The 21,617-nt window shown below is 40.1% G+C and overlaps 1 protein-coding gene across 2 annotated transcripts in view; it reads right to left on the bottom strand.

Moving 5' to 3' along the window:
• Positions 1–645: 645 nt before the first annotated feature.
• jcada (junctional cadherin 5 associated a) overlaps positions 646–21,617 on the bottom strand; it is a 46,455-nt gene continuing 25,483 nt past the window's right edge. For both annotated transcript variants that reach the window (XM_022670385.2, XM_007259653.3), the window contains exons 2-4: positions 9,366–9,884; positions 2,350–6,590; positions 646–1,013 (exon numbers count right to left, since the gene is read on the bottom strand). In XM_022670385.2, coding sequence (XP_022526106.2) covers positions 979–1,013; positions 2,350–6,590; positions 9,366–9,760 — 4,671 coding nt within the window. In that variant the 5' untranslated portion in view covers positions 9,761–9,884 and the 3' untranslated portion in view covers positions 646–978. The remainder of the gene's footprint in view (positions 1,014–2,349; positions 6,591–9,365; positions 9,885–21,617) is intronic.

The following is a 21,617-nucleotide window of genomic DNA, read 5'->3' as shown; positions in this document are numbered from 1 at the left end:
CCTGGCCTGTTTAAGGGGTTAACAAGTGTACAGAATACCAGACTAATTTCCTATAGTGGAAACATGAATAGTAAGTGTATAATCAAGCAGGTGGTCTTAATATTATGGCTGATTGATGTATTTTAAATGAGAAAGGTTGGAAATGGTGTAGGTTTATTTAAATACTAGCTCACAATTGAGATTAACAAATGGATTTTAACACATATAGCTGTATAATGAATTTTATAATGAATGCCAACTTCTATATCTATATCTATATATATATATATATATAATCTATATATATATCTGTATACATATATATTTATTTCTCTCCTATCTATTTAAGATTACATACAAAAAATATTTTTATATATCTTTAAGTTATAGCACAGTGTAATCTATCTGGTCCGGCCTCAAAGTGAACACACTGAGCACATGGCTCATCATGATTGCTTCATATTATATTCATATTCTTCTATAATGTGAACGTTTTTGGTTTTGGTAACGCTGCAGATGACGGTGTGTGTAAACTGGCATGTATTTATATTTCAATGGCACCGTGAAACTGTTTGGTGAAATTCTGACAAATCGTCAACATTTGCTGGTGCAGAGAAAGATATTTACAACTTTTAGGTGTAAAACTGATCCACTTCCAGGTTCGTCTTTTCTTTTTTTTTTTTTTGTCTTAATACATATTCATCTCAATAGCTGAGTCCTGAGATGGATGAACAAAGATCTCTCTCATTTTCTCTCAAAAGAGTCATTTTTTAAGCAAATAAAAAAATACAAAATATGAGCATAGGGTGCTGTTTGTACAAAGCAAAATGTCCCAAATTAAGGTACAGGTATTACCAACGAAAAACAAACAAATAAAATAATTACCAAAAAAAACAATTAAGAGGGAACTCTTTGACTGTAGCAGATATCTCAGCCAGAATATGGCAGTCACAGTGACGCGGCATGACAGATTGGCTTGCCATGACATTGGCTCCCAGTTCACACCCTCTCAACTCGACTGGGGTCATAGGCGTCTGAGGATTAAAAGGACATTTTATGTTAATTTATCAATTTTTTTGATACTTTTCAGTGAATAATCATAAATTGACCATTAGTTTCCTACATAAAAGTAAAAATGTAAATTTAGATTTCATATATTCATTCATTTATAAAGGAATTGAACTATTTAAAACTAAATAAGTTTTAATAAATACGTATGTTTTCTTACAAAATGGATAAATGGTTGATATATGGTTATTCATCAGATGAAAATGAAAGAGCTCATTTGTTTGGTTTAGAGAAATGAGGCCCAGAACCAACACATTAATTACAACAGAAAAAATATATATTTTTAGATTGAGGGGCTGCTTTGAGAAAATAAAGCAGACTTTGCAGCCCTCTTCTGGTAAGACATGCTTACTGCACTAACTTTTTTTATTAGTCAGTATTCCCAGGGTGTTTCTTCAAGCAGCAGATAATCACTGAGCCTTGTGTTTTTAAATTCTGTATACTTAAAGTGCTGGATACAACATGCAAATCTTAATAATAATAAAAATACTGATAATTATGCACCGAATGTAATAAAATGTATATATGATGTATATAAAATAATGAACATTCATCTCTAAACTAATATCAATGTTTATTTATTAATGGATATGGTTTCCATAGTTTCCTGAGTTTGAACATTCTTCATATCTGGTAATTTACTATTATTTATTATATGGGCTGCATGATAATGTTTAGTTTTTTATATATTGTACATTGAACTATTACAAAATACAGGATTTTTTTTTATTTTAAAGAAGTCACCAAAAGTGATTGATCAAACATGTCAGGATATTAATCATTCAATCTGTATGAGCTCAGAGTAAAATAAATGACATTGGACAGATATAATCAGATTTAATTTTACCTCCATGACATTGCATGTCCTTCAGAGTAACTATTGCTCATGTTCACACTGCCATTACAATTCTGAAACAATATATTGTGCAGCCCTAATTGCAATTTAATGGATTTACTCTATAAAATATGAACAAGGAAAGCCCATTTATGTAAATGAATCATGTTTATTTATTTAAAAACATTATTGTTAATTCATTAAATACTATATTTAATACTATATATATTTTCTTTTTTTTAATATTCCAATTCCAGTGTCTGAATATTCTTAATAGTTAAAAGTTCATTGCTATTTAAATTGGTGTAGTTGCATTATGCTATTATATTATCACTGTATTAATGGTACAAAATAACAATAATAATGTCTGTCACACTATGTTTTAGCACAATACATATATCACTTAAACAAAAATAGTTGTAGTATCAGGGAATCAGGCCTACATGTACGTAAAACCTTGCACTAACCTGAAACAGACTCAGTATTGTTATCGTCATACTCCATTGCAGCCAAAGCAGTGGTCATGTTGAAGGAAGCTGGCAGGGTGATCTCCCTCTTGGCCACCGTTCCACTGCGAGGCTGAGGGACTGGACGCTTCACTGGCTTTGGTTGCTGTTGTGAATCTTCCTCAAGAACTTCTTCTTTTGGATCTTCCTGCTCATCCTCACTCCTTCTATCAACGTCCTCATTGTCATCTGCCTTTGTTTCAGCACAAGCTTCCCACTCACTTGTTTCCAATTCACTTGCTTCTAGTCCAATCTCTGTAGTTTGTTCTTTTTCTCCTTCTAGTACTTCCTCCTCTTGAACTGATTCTTCCTCCTCTATTTCCTCCTCTTCCTCTCTCTCTTTGGTGAAAGTGCTGACGCAGGATCCTGGCTCGGCCTCCAGCACAGGAGTAATGTACTGTGCAGACAATTCCTCATTGCTGAACGTAAAAAACGGGGGATGTTCACTTGACTCATCCTGAGGCTCTTCAGAAAGCTCGTCATCGTCAACGAGCCAAGTCTTTTTCTCACCTCCACAAACACTTAAGGCCAGTTCTTCATCCTCGGACGCTGGTAAAGACAAGCGCAGGTTATTGGGGGGGAACTCGGGCAGGTCCAGCACTGCAGGACCAGTGTGGATCTCTGCACTGAAGTGGGCTGGATTTTCTTTTGAGGTGTCATCTTCTCTAATTCCTGGATCTTCCTTTTCTATTGTCAGTTCATTAGTATGGCTGCAAGCCAATGACTCTACAACTTTCTTGTCATACTCTCTACTCCTCTCTACATGCTGTGTGTCTTCTTCATTTAGGCTTATCTCTTCCTTAATATGCATAGCTGATATTGTTTCATTTGTGCTATCTACATTTCCTTCATCTTGCTTAACATCATTCTGATCATCATTCTGACCGACGACTAAAGATTCGGCTGGAACGCTAATGCCCAAGATCCTGGCTGCCCTCTGTTCAAGCGACTCATGCTCAGGTATGCCCTGAGCACACTGCACCTTGTAGAGTTTGCTAAGATCTTCCGTTGGCAAGCTGTTTGCCTTCTCCTGACTCAACAGAGTCTCCAGGTGTTCATCTGCTAACGTCTTCTCGTTACTCCAGCTGAGATATTCTGTATACCCGTCATCATCGTCATCATCATTAGAAGCAGCAGCAGCACTGGAATGGTTTCCTTGAAACCTAAAATGCTGTCTCCTGGCAATATAGATGTGAGATGACCTCGGTGGGCTGGTGACTACTTTGGGCCTGCTTTGATCTGTCTCTTCCTCATGGTCCAGTTTAGCTGTGATGCAGGTTTGACTGCTCAAACTCTTCTGATCCATCTGATCCACCATGATGAATTCCGGGCTGTTTCTGCTTCGATCGCCCCCACTATCTGACGAGGTGATGTGTAAAGCCTCACACGATTCCGAGTTGTCAGAAGGACTTGTAAGCATTGGGGACTCAGGGCTTAAACCCGGAGGAGATCCCGACGTTACTGTGTCTGGAATCGCTGTGTAGACCGTAAGGCCAACGTCTTTGAGTAAGGCCTCTTTTGCCACTGGAATATCTAGTCGTTGTCCTCTGGGGTCACTATGAATTCTCTGCAAGACCTCATAGCTTACAAAACTGGTGTCGGCTTTGGGTACGGATATCTCGGACATCTCTTGACTCTGTGCTCTGTCAGAATTTGCTATCCTCCCCTTTGGTCTGGAGAAGGCACTTCTTAACTCCCCGTGTTCTTGATCCATTTCCATCTTGCCCCTGCTCTCCACATCGGACCTAATATTTAAGTTAACTTCCTTCAATCGGTGCTCTGGACTTTGCAGTTGGTTACCAATGCCTCTCTTTATGCTTTTTTGTGAAGTAGTTCCAGACTGCTTAGGCTCTGTGCAAGTACTGCTTACTTCTAGAATACTTTGCAATGCCTCATCCAGCTCCTCTATACTTTGGTCAATGCTTGTTGGGTCTTGGCGTTTGATGTTATGGTCTTGCAGTTCTTTGTTAATGGACTCCAGCTCCCCGATAGCATCCCACGGACGCCTATTGACAGGTTTTAAAAGGAACTGGCCAAAAACCTCTTGTCCATCCGTTGCTTGGGTTTTGGTTGCTTGGGTCTTCCTCAGTGGAGACGGTGGGGTCTGAGCTGTTAGGACCTGAGCTGGACTCTTGGCACTGGGGCTGCTTGGATCAGTCCTTGTTCGAGAAAATGCACTATTGCTGGAAAGATTCAGATTTTTTTGTCCTTTCATGGGATATCCAAAACTGGCACTGCACTCTGTGCCCACTCCACTGTCCGTAGTGGTGTCAGAGGATGGAGGGTCATATGTGGTGTGAGTATGGGCTTGAGGGCTTAGAGTATGAAGCCCTCTGGAAACCTCAGGAGAGCCTGTTTGAGTTTCTTGGTTCCTGTATTGATCTCCTGGCCACGATCCTGCATAGCATAACTCTTTGTCACTACTTGCTTGAAGCGACCAAATATCTACAATCTCTTTCTTAAGAGGAGCTCGTTTAGAGTTTCTGACAGCTAACGAGCTGCTGGACTCTATTTGGGGTTCACTGCTGATGGGAACTGTGGAGGTGTCTTGGCTATAAGATGTAAGAGTCGTCACCCGATTTTCTGTGGGTCCCATCATTGGGCTTTGCACCTTTTCATTGTTGTTTGGGTCAGCAGGTTCCTTGCTTGCCATCATGTTTATTGGAACTGACACTAGGCAAAACATGGTCTCTTTCTGTTTCTTCTTGTTCTTCTTATTCTCAGCTGCAGTTTGTGCCTCAAATTTCTTCACTTGTGTGACAGTCTCGCAGCTTTGCTGTGACAGCGGCGCTTGGAAGGTATCGGAAAAGCCCCGGTCAGACGGATACCTGTTGGAATTTTCATCAGGTGCTGATTTTGTGTTGTTTGTCTCCTTTGAGACCTCCTTAAGCATGGCTGCCTCATTAACACAATCGCTGATATTGCTTTTAGTCGGTTCTGTGCTGCTGTAGGTTTTCTCCGTGAACATAAAGGCACTGTCATCAGGAGCTTTCTCAGATAATGAGATGATGGGAATCTCTTTTCTGATATTCCTGATTTTGTCAGCATCCGTCAAGGAATTCCCATCAATTCCCCCTCCTGAGATATGCCTGACACGAGGGTCATCAAAAGGTATGTACTGAACGCTGCCCATCCGCTCCTCACTGTAAGCTGGGTAGGCCTGTCTTCTGCAGGGCATACTCCTTCTCCCATCCCTGTGATGATCTGGCCAAGCCATGCCGGTTTGTCTCATGAACCACTCCTGAACTTTTGCCAGGGCTGGTCCCTGCATGTATAGGTCACCTCTGTACTGGTAGTTTCCCATGGAATTTGCATAAGTCCTGTGCCCTTCTCTCATTGGAGGCTGTCTCCTGTAAGATGGCGGAGGGATGTAACCTGGAGGTTCCATGCCAGACTCTCCAGGTTCCTGTACAAAGTACTCTTGCCTGCTGAAAGGCAATGGAGTCCTGTCCCTGGCATGGGGCATAAATTCTCCAGTAAGCATTTCCGAACTTCCACGCATCTGCTGGTGAACCTCGTAAGATGGTGGTCTTAGTGGCCGGCTGAAATGAGGTTTTGAAGGGGGTGCCGACTGAACACCAGACCGCCCATTGCCAGTCCACCGTTCTCTACCTTCCCCTTCACTGAGATTACGTCCATGAGACTCTCGTAATTGATGCCCATTTATTCTGAAGCTCCCGTAAGGATCTTGAGCAGGGGATGATGTGCTTAAGTACTGGACGCTGCTGTCTGAGGGTATAGCCATTCGGGGCAATGACTGGGATTTGGCTTTGGTCCTTGGTGGAACAGCACCCTCTGCTGTTCGAGGCCGTCGCTGCTGCTCCTGCGTCCATCTCTCACCTTCAGTCTGAGACGACTGGCGACTCAGCCCCACAGCTGGACGCCACTCCTCCGTTCCCAGGCTCTGATACTTCCTCTCTGCTGCTATTCTCCACTGGTACAGAGCCAGTTCACGCTCCCTCGCACGTGCACTGTCCGCTCTGCGCTGCCTCTCGCGGCGGTGCTCCTCGGTGCTTAAGGCTGACTCTGGCCTTCGCTGCATGCCCTCTGCTTTAACTGAAAGTCCCGATTCCTTTCCATGCAGGTCTCTAAAGTCAGCGTAGTCGAGGAGTGCATTAAAGTCCTGACCTCGTCTCCGCCAGTAGGACACATCTCGCTCAGGCCTGGGCTGAGGGTGGCCTCCTCTGTTGCTCTCAGGTAACCTGCAGGATGAAGATACAAAAAATATTAGCAAAAGTTAACCAGGTCTGAAAGGAAATTTATTTGAGAATTATTTGAAAGCTAATTGGTGTTATTGCTCTAAAGTACCCTAAAAATATGTTCACTTGGGTCCTGTATGGGCAGCCCAACTCTATGGGTTTCACGTGGGTCTCAAATATGGATGTCAGTGATGGGCCTCCATTAAATTCAAGAAGATAAACATATGCCCATTTGGGAATCCCAACTGTGTCCCAGTAAACACATGTACAAACCTAGTTAGAGCCCATGCCCACCTGGAACCCACAAAGCCATATTAGCCCCACATGAAAATGTTAGCTGATTAGAGCAGTTCCAAGTAAACGTATACTATGATTACACTATAATTCCACCAGATGATTTATAGACATATGGGTTATAAAGTGGGGCTGTTAATTGTGGATTAGGCCAAACAGGGACAAGTCCAAATCAGTATGCCCTCTTTTGCTTTGAGGAGGGAGCCAACACTGACTCTAGCCTGGAGCAGTTGAAACAGTTGAGTCAGCACCAGCAGACTACTCTAATGACCATGTCTTGACTGCAGAGGGTTTCTGATCTGCATTTGTATCAAGCCTAACTTTAATTCAGGGCAGAAGAATAATAAAAAACAACAACAATATTAGATTTGCAGACCTAGTATTTCAGTACTTCACTAATTGGAAGTCTTGAAAATTACAAACAAGCTGACTTGTCAAATTGTCCAGCTGTAGGGAAAACTGTTGTTCTATACTTACAGACTGTAGTCTTGTAATCTGTTTCTCTGCATATTTATTATCAGGACCCCACATGAACATTGATCATTCTCAGCACTGCAGTGACACTGACATGGTGGATGTTTTATATATGTGAATATATATGAGTGATTCTCAATTGCAATTTATAAGTATAATATATAAAGTAATAAAGTAAATAAAGTAATATGCAAGCTATTGTTTGCTTTACATTTAAATGCATTTAATTACATTATTTTTTATAAATGCATCTTTAATGTTTTAAAAGGGTGCACATTTGACATCTAACATCCTTGTATTGCACTTAAGGAAAAGTGTAACATTTGAAAATCCCTGCCACATAAACAGTTCTTTACAGGTTTCTGTATCTGTATTCTGTTCCATCCAAATAATATTGTGCTGATCTGGTCTTTTGGGGTCCTGACTATTTAAAAAAAGGCCCAAATGAGGATATTCAAGGAGAAAAATGAAAGAACTAAAGAGTGCTCCAATATGCATGGAAATGTAAAAATAAGGATTTGGCCTTAAAATCTGAAAAAATATTTTAGTATATTTCTGAAATATTACTGACATTTTACAGATACTTATTTTAAATGAAAGTTATATGTGGTCTATTATTGTGCAGAGCTGTCCCCAAAAATATTCACATTATTCACATGCACATCTTGACGGAAAGGATTTTTTCTGTTTTCGTGGCAGCATTGCATCGACTCCGCCTATGAAGCTGCTGTACTATAATTAGTAGCATAACGACGTTCACACTTGAATTCATCATGCATTATTAATCCCCGTGTTACGTAAGACATAGGGAATGGAATATTGATCTGAAGGAGATCTCGTGGGATTTGCAGTTCACCACTGGGTTTGCCTGTAGCAGCGAATATGCAAAGCAGAGGGAGTGCGCTGAGGGGCTGTCCCGCTACAGTGCTGTATTTACAACACAGCAGTCCTGAGAAGAAGGGCGGGAACCAATCAAACAGCAGAGTGCCATTATTACTGGATAATTCGGCTAATGCATGAATGTATTTGGGACAAAGTAAGCAAGGGACTGAAGAGCTAGCAGGCAGAAAAATAAAGTAGAAGCTGTGGAAAGAGTTGATTGACCTGTAAACTATAAAACACAGTCTGAGGTGTGTATAAAGTTGCTCATAGGTTTGTACATAGAAAAAATGAGCTGATAGATTCTTGTCCTGTAGCTCAAAAAAAAGAAAAAGTCCTTGACAGCTCCCACCTTTATATAACACCCCTAGCCCCCACTCCCAGCCAGCTTAAACCTGACCTGCTGTGAGAGATCAAAAAAGAGGGAAAAAATGAAAGGAAAGAGAAAAAGCAGCAGAAACGACCCTAGTCTAAAAGAAAAAAGGACGTGTACACCGATCAATCATAACATTATGTAACCTTTTGTTGGCATAGTCCTTCTAGGTATTATTTGAATGGTGGGTAATTATCAGCACTTCGGTGACACTGGAATTATGGTAGAATTATAATGTTAAGAGTGCGTTGCATTGGTGCAAGTGAATGGATCAGGCACAGCAGTGCTGCTGGAGTTTTTAAACACCTCAAAGTCACAGCTGGACTGAGAATAGTCCACAAACTGCATCGTGTGGACAGTGTCCAGTGACCAGCATCCTGTAAGCAGTGATAAAGAACTAAAAGATGACCAACATAAACTGTGCAGCAAAAGATTCAGAGCTTCTGTCAGTCTCTGACTTTACTTTATCTACAAGGTGAAGCAGTCAAGTAGAAGTAGTTAGGAGGTGTTTAAACACATAGTTTAAAAACTCCAGCAACACTGCTGTGTATAATACCTGCTCTGTTGTGGTCCTGTGTGGTCCTGAGCATTAAAGAACAGTGTGAAAGCGAAGCAGAGAAGGACTACAGAACACTACAGTATCCTCAGTGGAGCTGTGGAAGTGGTCATAATGTTATGCTTGGAGTCAGGAGTCAGCAGTCACAGTGTCACTGGGACCAACGTACAGTATAAAAGTGATAGACCCAGAAAACACTTACCCGCTGTCTGTGGTCAAGCTGTCCCCTAGCGACTGTCCATCTCCTAGATTACCATTGTCCTCTTCCGCTGTCCTCTGCTTCCTGTCCCTGCTCTCTGTGTCACCGGGGCCACCTCTAGACGACGTCCTCCTGACACCACCTCCTCCACCGCCGCCGCCACCACCAACATAAACGCAGTCTGGCTTGTATCCATTCACTGTGCCACCGTGTCCGGTCCGCTTCTCGCCGATTTCACACCGGCTATTGCTGCGTGACGCCGGCCGCTGATCATAGGGGGAGTGTTGGGACGAGGGCGAGTGTGACGGGGGGACGACGACGTTGTTGTTGTTGCTGCTGCTGCTACTGCTGCTGACTTTGTATCCATGAGAGATGAGAAGGTCCTCCACGCTGTACATGGCTGAGCGGGAGGGAGTGTGTCGTGGTGTCCTAAGTGTGTGTGCGAGCGTGGAATATCGCCAGAGTTCTATACGGATCCCAGCTGAGGCGAGCCCAGGAACAGCTGCACGAGAGGGGCCATCACTGTGAATGTGAAAAGAGAGGAAAAATGGGACAGGGGAAGGAAGAGAGGGAGAGAGAGAGTAAGAGAGGGAAACAGAGAGAGAGAGAGAAAGAGTGAGAGAGAGCGGTGACATTAATATGATTATCCTTCCAAATCCCTTTCATGTGAAGACTGCACCCCCTCCTACCCATAGGGGAGACAGTCAAACCAAAAAGGCCCTATCTTACAAGAAGAGAGGGAATTCTCAATGGCTGTCTGCCTGCCTGTCTGTCCAATTCCCTGCTCCTCTCCTCCCCTGTTATCCTCCCCTCCTCGCTCAAGCACAGCAATGATACTCAATCCACCCCACTGAAGTAGGAGGTGACGTTAACGCTGACCTAATAATAATAATGTAGAAAAGTGTGAGATTCAGTGTGAGAGAGTCAATCAAAACACAGTTACTGGATTTAAAAGAAATAACCGAATTTAAACTGATTTAACTTATTATTAAGCAGGGATTAGTTGGGTATTTGCACGACAATAATCAAAATTGTGGAGCCATAAACGAACTACTTTAAGTTCTATAAAGACTCAACTTTGTGTGAAACCATAGTAAAGAAAAATCAAAAAGGAGATGGAGATCTCCTTTATATCTGCGTAATTTCTCCAAGACAACAATGAAAACTGATGGAAAGACAAAGTCTCCTGCTGCCCAAATGTCTCTTAAGATAAAGAGCTCAGTAATCTCACATTTGTCCCCTTTTGAGGTTTACTATAGTTCTCAATGGCAGTGGTGTATCGGCAGTGGAGGTAGTCAATGGCAAGGTTGTGGATTCGATACACAGGTTTGGCGAGCTGCCAATAGCTCTCAGATGTTCCAGATTTAATGTATCCAAACTTGGTTCTCAGTTTTGACTCCTTTAACCTCAGAAGTTTCTTATGTCTCATTTTTTTCTAAAAGTGCTCTCACACTACATGTAGTAGTCACGCCACTGTATGCTGACCTCCATTGCATTCATCTGTTTCTCCAGCGGCGTGGTTCCACACCCACGCCTCCACTGTGCTATGCTTACCGCGGCCAAAGTTTAAGTTTAAAGTTTGACCTCCCGGCAAGTGGTACCGTGGCAAAAAATGTGTATTGTGAATTCACGTGGCCAAGGAAAAACTGTAGTACAACCAATAAAAAAAACAATTAGTCAACACTGTACATGTTGTACATCACTACCCTACACTCATATTGAGATATCAGATTCAGGAAGACCATAAACAGAGCTTTATTCTGACGTTAAGAGACAGACTCTGGTCTACAGAGGCAGTAGTAAACTCTTAACTCCAAAACACTGGTCACAGATGTGATAAATTTTAGAAATCCCCACCTATTATCAGCAGGCGACTCTCAGAGTCAGCAGCAGTGCAACGCTACTACAACTGACCAGCGTCCAGCAAAGCGGTGAGCAGAGAGGAATGCAGCGCAGCATAGCGTGTGCAATGTAAAAGCACCTTAATGCTGTTCCTCCTACAGATGTTTCTCTAATTTTCCAATATTTCCCAAATATGTCTCAGGTTAGATCAAAGATCTTCCAAATCCATTTAAAAAACTCAAATTTACACTCACAGCTTCTACTTTTCCTCTAAGGAAAACTTTTTACTAGATTTAGGAGAATTGCTGTGAGGATTTGATTGCATTCAGCCAAGACAAGAGAATTAGCAAAGTTATGATATTGGATGGTCAGCTTTTCACCTCCATCCTTAACTTGGATGGGGCACCATCATTCCTGAGAACACAGTTCTCTACACAGCTCCCCAGGTCAGTTAGGTATGGTTTCAATAGGTTTATGTTTATCTGCTCCATGCAGAGAGTCTTCTGCAATACTTCAATCCAGGCACAAGACAAGCTGTGTGTGCTAGGGGTGGGCAATATGAGCCCTAAAATACTATCCCCATATTTCAGGGTATTCTTGGCGATATGGAAAAACATTTAAATCTTTAAAATAATTTAAGAAATATACTACTGCAACATGTCAGACCTGTCACTACTGTCTGCCTCTGCCTCTGTCTGACTCTAGTTCTCCTGTGAAAGACTGAAGTTCATCATGAGCTCAGACTTGCCAGATCATGCGACACTTCAGCTTTCCGATTCACCTTCTTCTAAATTGCTCGTACCTGGACTAATTAGTATAAATAGCCCCCGTTTCTATTCACCGTATCGAATTTATCTCATATAGCTCTTTTACCTCACGTTTTTTATGTACTATGTTTTTCTCATTGCCGACCCTTTTGTTTCTTTTGACCACACTTTAGCCTAGCCCTTTGTTTATTTATTGTTCTCTCTAGTTACCGGCTTTATTTATTTTTTTGTTGCTTACTGACCATCCTTTTGCCTAGCCTTTTTATTCTTGTGTTTTTGTACTCCTAGTGTATGGCCTCCTTTTCCTGGACACACTCTGGTATGTTGTTTGCTTATGCTGCCATCCTATTACTGACCCTGCCTGCCCCTGTCTACCTATATCTGCTTAATCCTGTTGTTAATAAACTATTTGTTTTGTATCTGTGCTTGTCTGTCCCGTGTTTGGCTCCTGTGACCCAACAAAGTGAATATAAAAGTTTCCGGAAATTTCCTAAACAGTACCAAAGACTTACCAAAGCCTTGATTTTGAACTATAACAAAACGTAATAAATACAAAGTAATACAAATTTACCACACAACTAGCGCAGCATATTTAGTGAATGTGTATGAACTGCAAAAAAACAAACTGTATTAAAAATAAATGTGAATTTACAAATCCTCTGTCTGTATCGGAACAGACTGTGTTTCTGACAGTGTGATGAGTACTGTTCCAACACCTTCAAAAGACACTTGAAAACTAGAGAAAACTGGTACAGGAAAAGGTCTGGCTGACCCACATGGCAACAGCATATATCATATTCTTTTCTTTTCAAGTTTTACTAATGTATTGGCAATGTAAGGCTTTTTATTTTTCAGTTAAGCCCAGTTTTATAATTGGCCTTTCTGATTACTCCATTACTCATTAATAATATAATTGAGAGTGGCAGCCCTACAAATTGCAGTCATTGTCTAAACTAAAGATAACAAGGAGTACAATAATGCTACGATAATGTAAGACAACAGTGAGGGAAATGAGAATGAATAAGATGCTTTCATAATAATTAAGATGGATCATTCAGACAGTGGATCATGTTCAGTAAGCTAGTCTTTAAAGTGTTTGTGCACGTGTGAAGGTGCCTTTGTTGAACACTAACTGTAATAAAGAAAGTAAAAATGTGAAATATTCACTCAGAGTGCTTTCAGGCTTTGTTTGGTCTGGACCTTCTGACTTTTCAGTCTGGTCTGGACTAAAATAGCAGGTTTGAAATGTGCCACAGACCAAGGCCTGGACCAAAGTAACAAAAGAGGTGATCTCGTCCCAGATCTACTGAACCATGGTGGGGTGTGTCTGCAGTGTGTAAAACAGTGTGCAACTTTCCAGGACGAATTGCAGGAAGCTGAGGCAGGCTACTTTCACACATTAAACAACAAACAAGCAAAAGAACCAATATATAACTAAAATAACTAATAAATAACTAATGTGTATTTTCAGTACATCCAGAAATTTGTATATTTGTAAAGACAAAAATGGCACATTTAGGCCAATTATACCAATGTTTACATACTGCATAAAGTGCTCAGTAACCAGCTGAATGTCAGCCTATATATGTACACAGTCACTCTTATAATAAAAATGCTTCAAAAGATTTTGTAATTAATACCACAAAAGGGCCACTTTTGGGTCTATAAAAAGAATCATTTTGGTAAATGTGATATACAGTACATTATATAGAGATGACTTAAAATTTTTTACCAAATTGAAAACCTCTGGAATATAATCAAGAGGAAGATGGATGATCACAAGCCATCAAACCAAACTGAACTGCTTGGATTTTTGCACCAGGAGTGACATAAAATTATCCAAAAGCAGTGTGTAAGACTGGTGGAGGAGAACATGCCAAGATACATAAAAACTGTGATTTAAAAAACAGGGTTACTCCACCAAATATTGATTTCTGAACTCTTGAAACTTTATGAATATGAACACTGCGTTTTCTTTACATTATTTGAGGTCTGAAAGCTCTGCATCTCTTTTTGTTATTTCAGCCATTTCTCATTTTCTGCAAACAAATGCTCTAAATGACAAATTTTAATTTGGAATGTAGGAGAAATTTGTCTGAAGTTTATAGAATAAAACAACAATGTTCATTTTTCTCAAACACCTCAAATACCTATAAATAGCAAAATCAGAGAAACTGATTCAGAAACTGAATTGGTCTCTTAATTTTGTCCAAATATTTGTGGGCACTCTATTATAATAAATGTGTTTAGCTACTTTCGGTTTCACTAATTGCTAACAACTATGTGCAGTTGCACACACACGGCTTGTCTGGTCCCTGTAGAAATGTACTGCCAACAGAATAGGATTCTCTGGAAAGATGATTATGAAATTATTGGCACCATGCCTAACGCCGGGGATGGGCTGGAGGGGTATAAAGCCCACGGCATTGAGCTGTGAAGCAGTGAAACTGTGTTGTCTGGAATGAATAATGGTGCTCCGTCCAATACTTTTGGGAATGATTAAGCTGGGAGTTGGGGATGAGATGGAGTGGTGTTTTTCACAACATCCTAATCTCACTAGCACTCGTCACTAAATAGTTACCCCAACAAAAACAAGATAAAAAGTATGGGGCATCTCAATACTTTTGTCTGTGTAGATAGATAGACAGACAGACATTTTTTTGATCCCAGAGGGAAATTCAAGACATCCAGTAGCACATAAACATAATACACAGAAGTTACAAAAGAAGGATAGAATGATGCAAATAAAACAAAGATGCAATTGAAAGTATAATAGTGGAGTCCTTTATGGAATGGCATTTTTTATGGCATGGAATGCAGTTAAACACAGTAAAACAACAACATTTAGCAGTGCAAATGTGCAACAATGTAAATAGTGGACAATAAAAATAAAAATAAAAAAAGAAAAACTATTAGTGCTGAATGGGGTAAAATAATAAAAATAGGGCATCTAGGAGGGTGTGTCTGCAGCAATGGGGATATGTTCCTTTGAGTGACTGGAATGAAAAAATGTCACATAGAGGAGTTGAACAGTCTTATGGCCTAAGGGACAAAAGACCTTCTGAGTCTATAAGGCAGCCTGCAGGCCAGATGTGGCACGCAAGCATGAAACATCTGGCTCGTGAGGTTGTTTGAACAATAATGAACACTAATTAAGAAAATAATAATAATGTTTCTCTGGCGAGCTTTTGTTTACTTTCCTCCCCTGACTCTCTGTTGCGCTTGGTGTAACTTTAGTTTCTGCATGTTCTTGTTTTTTCGCCCATTCTTGGGCTCCCTATCTCCTTATAAGGGTATTTTTTTCCTGGCCGTGTCCCAATTCACTAGCTGGGGCAGCGGTAGTGTATTGGGCCGTGACCCTGATGACACAGGTTCGATTCTACGTGAGAACCGGTGTGTATATTTATTCCTTTTTTCCTTTTTTCATGGGTTTACCTGCTTTGAGATCAACTGTTCTGCAATTGGGTTCAACAACCCTCTGGGCTGGAGAGCTTCTAGTCTGCAGCATTCCATCCCATTACACTTAATTTTCCAAAACAGTAATGGTTTGGAAAATATCTGGCCCACGGCCAAACTTAATTGCGATCCCTGGTTTAAGGCATCACTCAAAAGAACCTATTAAAGCAGCTTAATTTGTTACAGTGTTGAAACTGTGGTATTGCTGGTGCATTATTTTACAAACATCAGAAAAATTTAAATATGTTGATATAAATATCTCAATGGTGTATGTCTACCAATTGCCCCACCCTTACACTTCAGGTAGATGGTGTATATCTACATGTGCAGGGTAAGTAATGGCTGGTTTAGCCTCTCTCTCCATAAGCACTACACCTCCACTGCAGGGGGCGTTAAACCTCTGTCCAAACTGAAAGATGATAGCTATGTAATCTGTGGCTGCAGCGTAAATCCTTCATGAGAGGAGCTGTAACCTCCATGTCCTTTATTCCACCTGAGTGCATCTCCTCATTCATACACAGATGTGGCTGAGTGGATCTCAGAGTGCGCAACACAAGTGTGAGTGAGCTCAGAGAAAGCTAATGCGATTACCTCTCTTTCACAACCCTAAACCTGTTAGTCTTGGAGGATTGACTCTTGACTTTCGTGTGGTGACACCGCCTCCTGTTTAACTTTCAGTTCATGAGACAAAGACGGTGGAGAACTTAGTACAGTGGTGTTGTATGAGAAATATGGATGCCCTTGATTTGTATGGTGGCGGCATGGAGGAAAGAGAACTGGAGGACTTACATAGATTCATGTGTGTTAGTAAGGGCTGCACAATACAGCTCTGGAAAAAGAGACCATTAATCTAATTGTAATTGTAACAGATTTTTTTTTTAAAGTGTAAGTAAATCTGCAACTTTAAAAATATAATAAATAACCATCATAAAATCAATTCTTTCAATTTTCCTGAAAACAAATCAAACAGTTCATGTCCTCCAAAGCCTCACTAGTTTCGTTAGATTTGTCTAGTTTTTAAGTCTATTTTCAAACCTACAGAATTTGGTTTGCTTCCTGTTACTGATCTGGAATTATTCAGTGAAGTAGAGAGAAAACAGGCAGCTTTTCCAAGTGTCCTATAGAAGATTCCAAAGCCCTTAAATTTTCAGAATGTGAATTTACTGCAGAAAAAAACAGGTTTTGTGTCACCTACACCTGTAGCCCATATAAGGGACAAGACATTTTAGGGGTTAAGTAAAATCAACGTTGTTGTTTTATTCTATAAACTATGGTTAACATTTCTTCCAAATCCCAAATAAAAATATTGTAATTTAGTGCATTTATTTGCAGAAAATGAGAAATGGCTGAAGTTACAAAAAAGATGTAGAGCTTTCAGACCTCAAATAATGCAAAGAACAAGAAACAAGTTCATATGCATAAAGTTTTAAGAGTTCAGAAATCAATATTTGGCTGAATAACCCTGTTTTTTTAATCACGGTTTTCATGTATCTTGGCATGTTCTCCTCCACCAGTCTTACACACTGCTTTTGGATAACTTTATGCCAGGCCTGGTGCAAAAATTCAAGCAGTTCAGCTTGGTTTGATGGCTTGTGATCATCTTACTCTTGATTATATTCTAGAGGTTTTCAATTTGGTAAAATCAAAGAAACGCCTCATTTTTAAGTGGTCTTATTGTTTTTTTGTTTTTTTTCCCCAGAGCTGTATAACGTTTCAGCATTCAATCTCAATGTATATTTGGCTTGGTGTGCTGATGATACTGCGATATGCTTACTGTCGATACAATATAAAAATGTATCACTATACAATGAATACTGATATATTGTCCAGCTCTCAAGTCTAGATATTAGGGGTGGGCGATATGGCCCTAAAGTTGTATCATGATATTTCATGATATTTTAGCGATAACGATACTCTTTTGGCGATATGAAAAAAACACTGAAAAAAATACATAAAATAAGAATACGCTACTGCGACAAAATGAAAATTAGATTTTATTATTGCATACAGTATGATATGATATGGCACACCCCTAAATTAGATATAAAAAAATAATACAAGTTTTTTTATCAGATTTGTAACAGAAGTCAATGATCCAGAATGTCATGATACTAATAATACACTCCTCAAACTATTTCGTTCTAGGCCTTAAACACAGGCATAGAACGAAATAGACCTTAAAGGTGTGTGCTGGGTGAGATAGTGAGCAGCGTTTAACTGAAAGCGTTTAAATGAAACTGCAGATGTCTTCCAAACATATGCTTCCCATTGACAACAAAAGCGAGTAAGAAAGAAATGCAGTAAGCACAGATGTTATCAAAAGCATCGGTCACCATGAGGCATATTTTCCACCCCAACCTTCAACAATCTCCACACCAACTCTCTCTTTCTTACACACACACACACACACACACACACACACACACAAACAAACTGTATTATCCAAAAGCAAGCACTAGTAAAATTCCAGTAAAACCTCTTATGCAATGGTCTTAACACTTGATACAACATCCATACTCTCCATACACACTTTCTGCACAAGTAAGCAGCAGCAGCCACCGCCGCCACACTCATACAATGAATCAGCTCCATTGTGCTCCTGCTGAAAGATAGTGAAAACGCTTGTTGATTTTAAAAACACCACTGCTGCTTTAAATGACGGAAAACTGCTCCTCCACGTCGCTGTTCGAAAAAGTGCGGATCTGGTAGATCTGGACGATAACGGTCTCTTTTTTTTATTAATGACCTGCTTTTATGGCTAACATATGCGGCGATCTAAAAATAAACAAAACCACATGCAGACTGGTGATGTCATGAGACTACACTGCGCAAAAAAACTAGACTGAGAATGTGCATAAATATATTTCATAGAAGCAGCAAATGCAGAGCCAGACCCACTTCACAGTGATCCGCACACTGCTAGGCCAGAAGTGCAGAGTGGGACCATTCAGCAACAATGACATAACCCAAGCGCTTCAATGCAATTCCCATTGTCACTCAGTAACATGGGAAACATACTTGCAGTATCAGTCAAAAGTGTTGACACACCTTAAAATCAGAGTATTTATTTTTATTTTATCATCCAAATTTTGAAGAGAAGCATATGGAATTATTTTAGTAGAAAAATTGTGTTAAATAAACCAGAAAATGTTTTATATTTTAGATTCTTCATAATTGGCACCTCTTGCTTAGATAGAGACAGCTTTGCACATCTTGGCTGGATTTTCTCAGTCAGTTTTATGAGGTAGAGTCCCTTGGAATTCAGGCTTTCAGTTAACAGCTGTGCTGAACTTGTCAAGAGTTAATTACTTGAATGTCTTGTCTCTTAATGTGTTTGAGAGCATTAGTTGTAAAGTTATGAAGAGCTAAAATTACAGGTATACAGTGAATAACTCTATTTGAGTAATGTTCTAATCTGTATTATGAGAAGCAAGAACTACTCAACTATGTAAAGAAAAAAATAATAATTTAAGAAATTAAGTTCAGTCAATTTGAAAATTTTCAAGACCTTTAAAAAAAATATCCTTCAGTGCAGTTGCCAAGACCATCAAAAACGTTATGATGGAACTGGCTCTCATCAGGACCACCTTAAGAAAGAAAGAGCAAGGGTTTCCTCAGTTGCACAGGATAAGTTCATCGGAGTTACCAGCCTCAGAAACAGCAAGTTAACAGCACTCCAGAGTATATTGGTTGGTTTAACACGTTTAAGGTACTACATGATTTTTTTTATATGTTCCTTCACAGACTTCAGAATTAATTTACAATGAAAGAAAAAAAAAAATTAAAACATTGAATAAGAAAGTGTGTCCAAACTATTGACTGGTGCGGTACATGCAAGTTTGGCAGGAAAAATAAGGATTTCCCTTGAGAAACACTGTTAAACACTTAAATGTGGAATTGATTCCCTTGCAAAATCCTGTTTTATTACAGTTACCGGATCAGAATGAAATCTCTCTGTACTGGCTCTGTTCCTGCGTGGACGATGAGGTACGACTGTGGCGCAAAGCCTTGGACCTCACTCATAAATAAATCACACATTTTTAGATTTGTGCGTTTGGAGGGCATCTGGCCTGCCTTCCCATCAGGCCCGCAGAGCGCCCAGCGCTGCCGCCCTGACAGTTTGGTGTCAACTCCTTATGCATAGCCTTAGTGAGATTTGTGGAGTGTGCTTGTGAGGATGAGAGGAGGCGGGGATGGAGGAAAGGTGGAGTCGGATAAAAAAATTTAGTGTCCAACAGTGAAACCTGCGAAGTCATTTCTGAGTCTGCTCAAACTGAAGTGATTACCCATGAAAACCTTATTAATTCATAATTAGATGAAAATGAGTTGAATTATTGCAATAACTATAAACTGTAATTCATGTTTTTTTTGTCTCATATCACAGGAACATCTGTGGCCTAGTATATATATACACTACTAAAAGTAGAAGCGTTAAAAGTGAAGAACTTCTTTTATTTGGAACTGTGGAGGAACACCTAAAGGTGTTTTGAGGAACCTTAAAGAAAATGTTTTTTGGAAGAAAATGTCCATGGAAGCACATTCCCAGCTAACATAGAACATTCTAAGAACATTTGGTAATGTTTTGAAAAGGTTCCAGGAAGGTTAGCCTGTATTATTATAGAAACAATGTTCATGAAACCTTTATTACCATGTTCTCACATAACATTACCAATTAAACAAATACTAACATTATGAAAGTTCCCAAAACTAAACATTTAAACATTGATGGAACAGTTCTAAGAATTTTAACTGTAACATTCAGAAAACGTTCTACTACGTTCTACTTTCTGCTTTAAGGCGTCTTAAAGCACCTTAAGGAGTTCCTTCACAGTTCCTCAAGGAACTTATACTCTTAACAGTGTTCACTGTACATCCTTTAAGTGCCATGCTGCCGCCAAACCAGATACACAATATATGCCCAAATGATTGTGGACAGCATTTAAATGAATGCATTGTCTAGTACAGGTAGAACTCCCTGATTGGAGAAGATATACATGGATTGGCAGATGTTTGGCACTGTGCCTAATGCCAAGCATTAGCTAAAGGTTTATCCCAAGAACTACGAGCCTTCATAACAATCTCTCCATCTCTTTTGAGAACTCACTGGTCACTCCATCGGCAGAAGCACGAAGCCTTGGGGTAGTAATGGATGACCAGTTATCATTCTCAAACCATATTGCAAATTTGACTCGGTCATGCAGATTTCTCCTGTACAACATCCGAAGAATTCGACCGTTTCTGTCTCAGGAAGGCACTCAGGTGCTTGTGCAGTCTCTCGTCATCTCAAAACTTGACTACTGCAACTCTCTACTGGCTGGTCTTCCACTGAGAGCCACCAAACCACTACAATTAATTCAGAATGCGACAGCACGACTCGTCTTCAATCTTCCCAAGTTCAGTCATGTGACTCCTTTGCTGCGTTTCCTCCACTGGCTTCCTGTTCCTGTTCAAAAACCTAACTCTGGCCTACAATGCAATAAATGGTCCAGCTCCTTCATACCTGATGGCGATGGTCAAAGCCAGATCTGCACCAACCAAGAGCTCTTAGAGCTTCCAGTACGGCTCGGCTCGAACCTCCATCCCTTAAAACACACAGGAAACAAACAACCAGACTCTTCTCTGTGCTGGAGCACCAAGGTGGTGGAATGAACTTCCACTTGTTGTCAGAACAGCACTAACAGAGTCACTCACGGCCTTCAAACGTCGACTGAAGACACATCTTTTCAAAGAGTTCCTAAACTAATCAAAAAAAAAAAAGGTTCCTAGGGTTCTAAACATGATCAAGCTTTGTGTATCTCTTGATCCTAGTCTACAAACTAGCTTTGGATATTTGAAGTAACATCGAAGCACTGTTGTAAGTCGCTCTGGATAAGGGCGTCTGCTAAATACTTTAAATGTAAATGTAAATGTAAAGGTGTATAAAATGGGCCAGTGGAACTGTGTTTACTGGAATGATGGTGCTCTATCCAAAAGTTCTAGGAGGAGTTTGAGATAAGGTAACAATCCAACATTCTGACCTCACTAATGCTCTAATGCACTTGCTTTATTCACTGAATGCAATCAAATCCTCACAACAATGCTCCAAAATCTAGTAGATCCAAAAATCTTCCCTAGACAGTAGAGACAGCTTTTTCCAACAAAAGCAGCATAAACTCTCTTTAAATAGCCTTGATTACAGAAAAAAACAACA

The sequence above is a fragment of the Astyanax mexicanus genome, chromosome 15 (genome assembly GCF_023375975.1).
Source record: "Astyanax mexicanus isolate ESR-SI-001 chromosome 15, AstMex3_surface, whole genome shotgun sequence".
NCBI classification, from domain to species: domain Eukaryota; kingdom Metazoa; phylum Chordata; class Actinopteri; order Characiformes; family Acestrorhamphidae; genus Astyanax; species Astyanax mexicanus.
The sequence above is the reverse complement of the archived record's forward strand: the minus strand, read 5'-3'. Positions and strand labels throughout refer to the sequence as shown.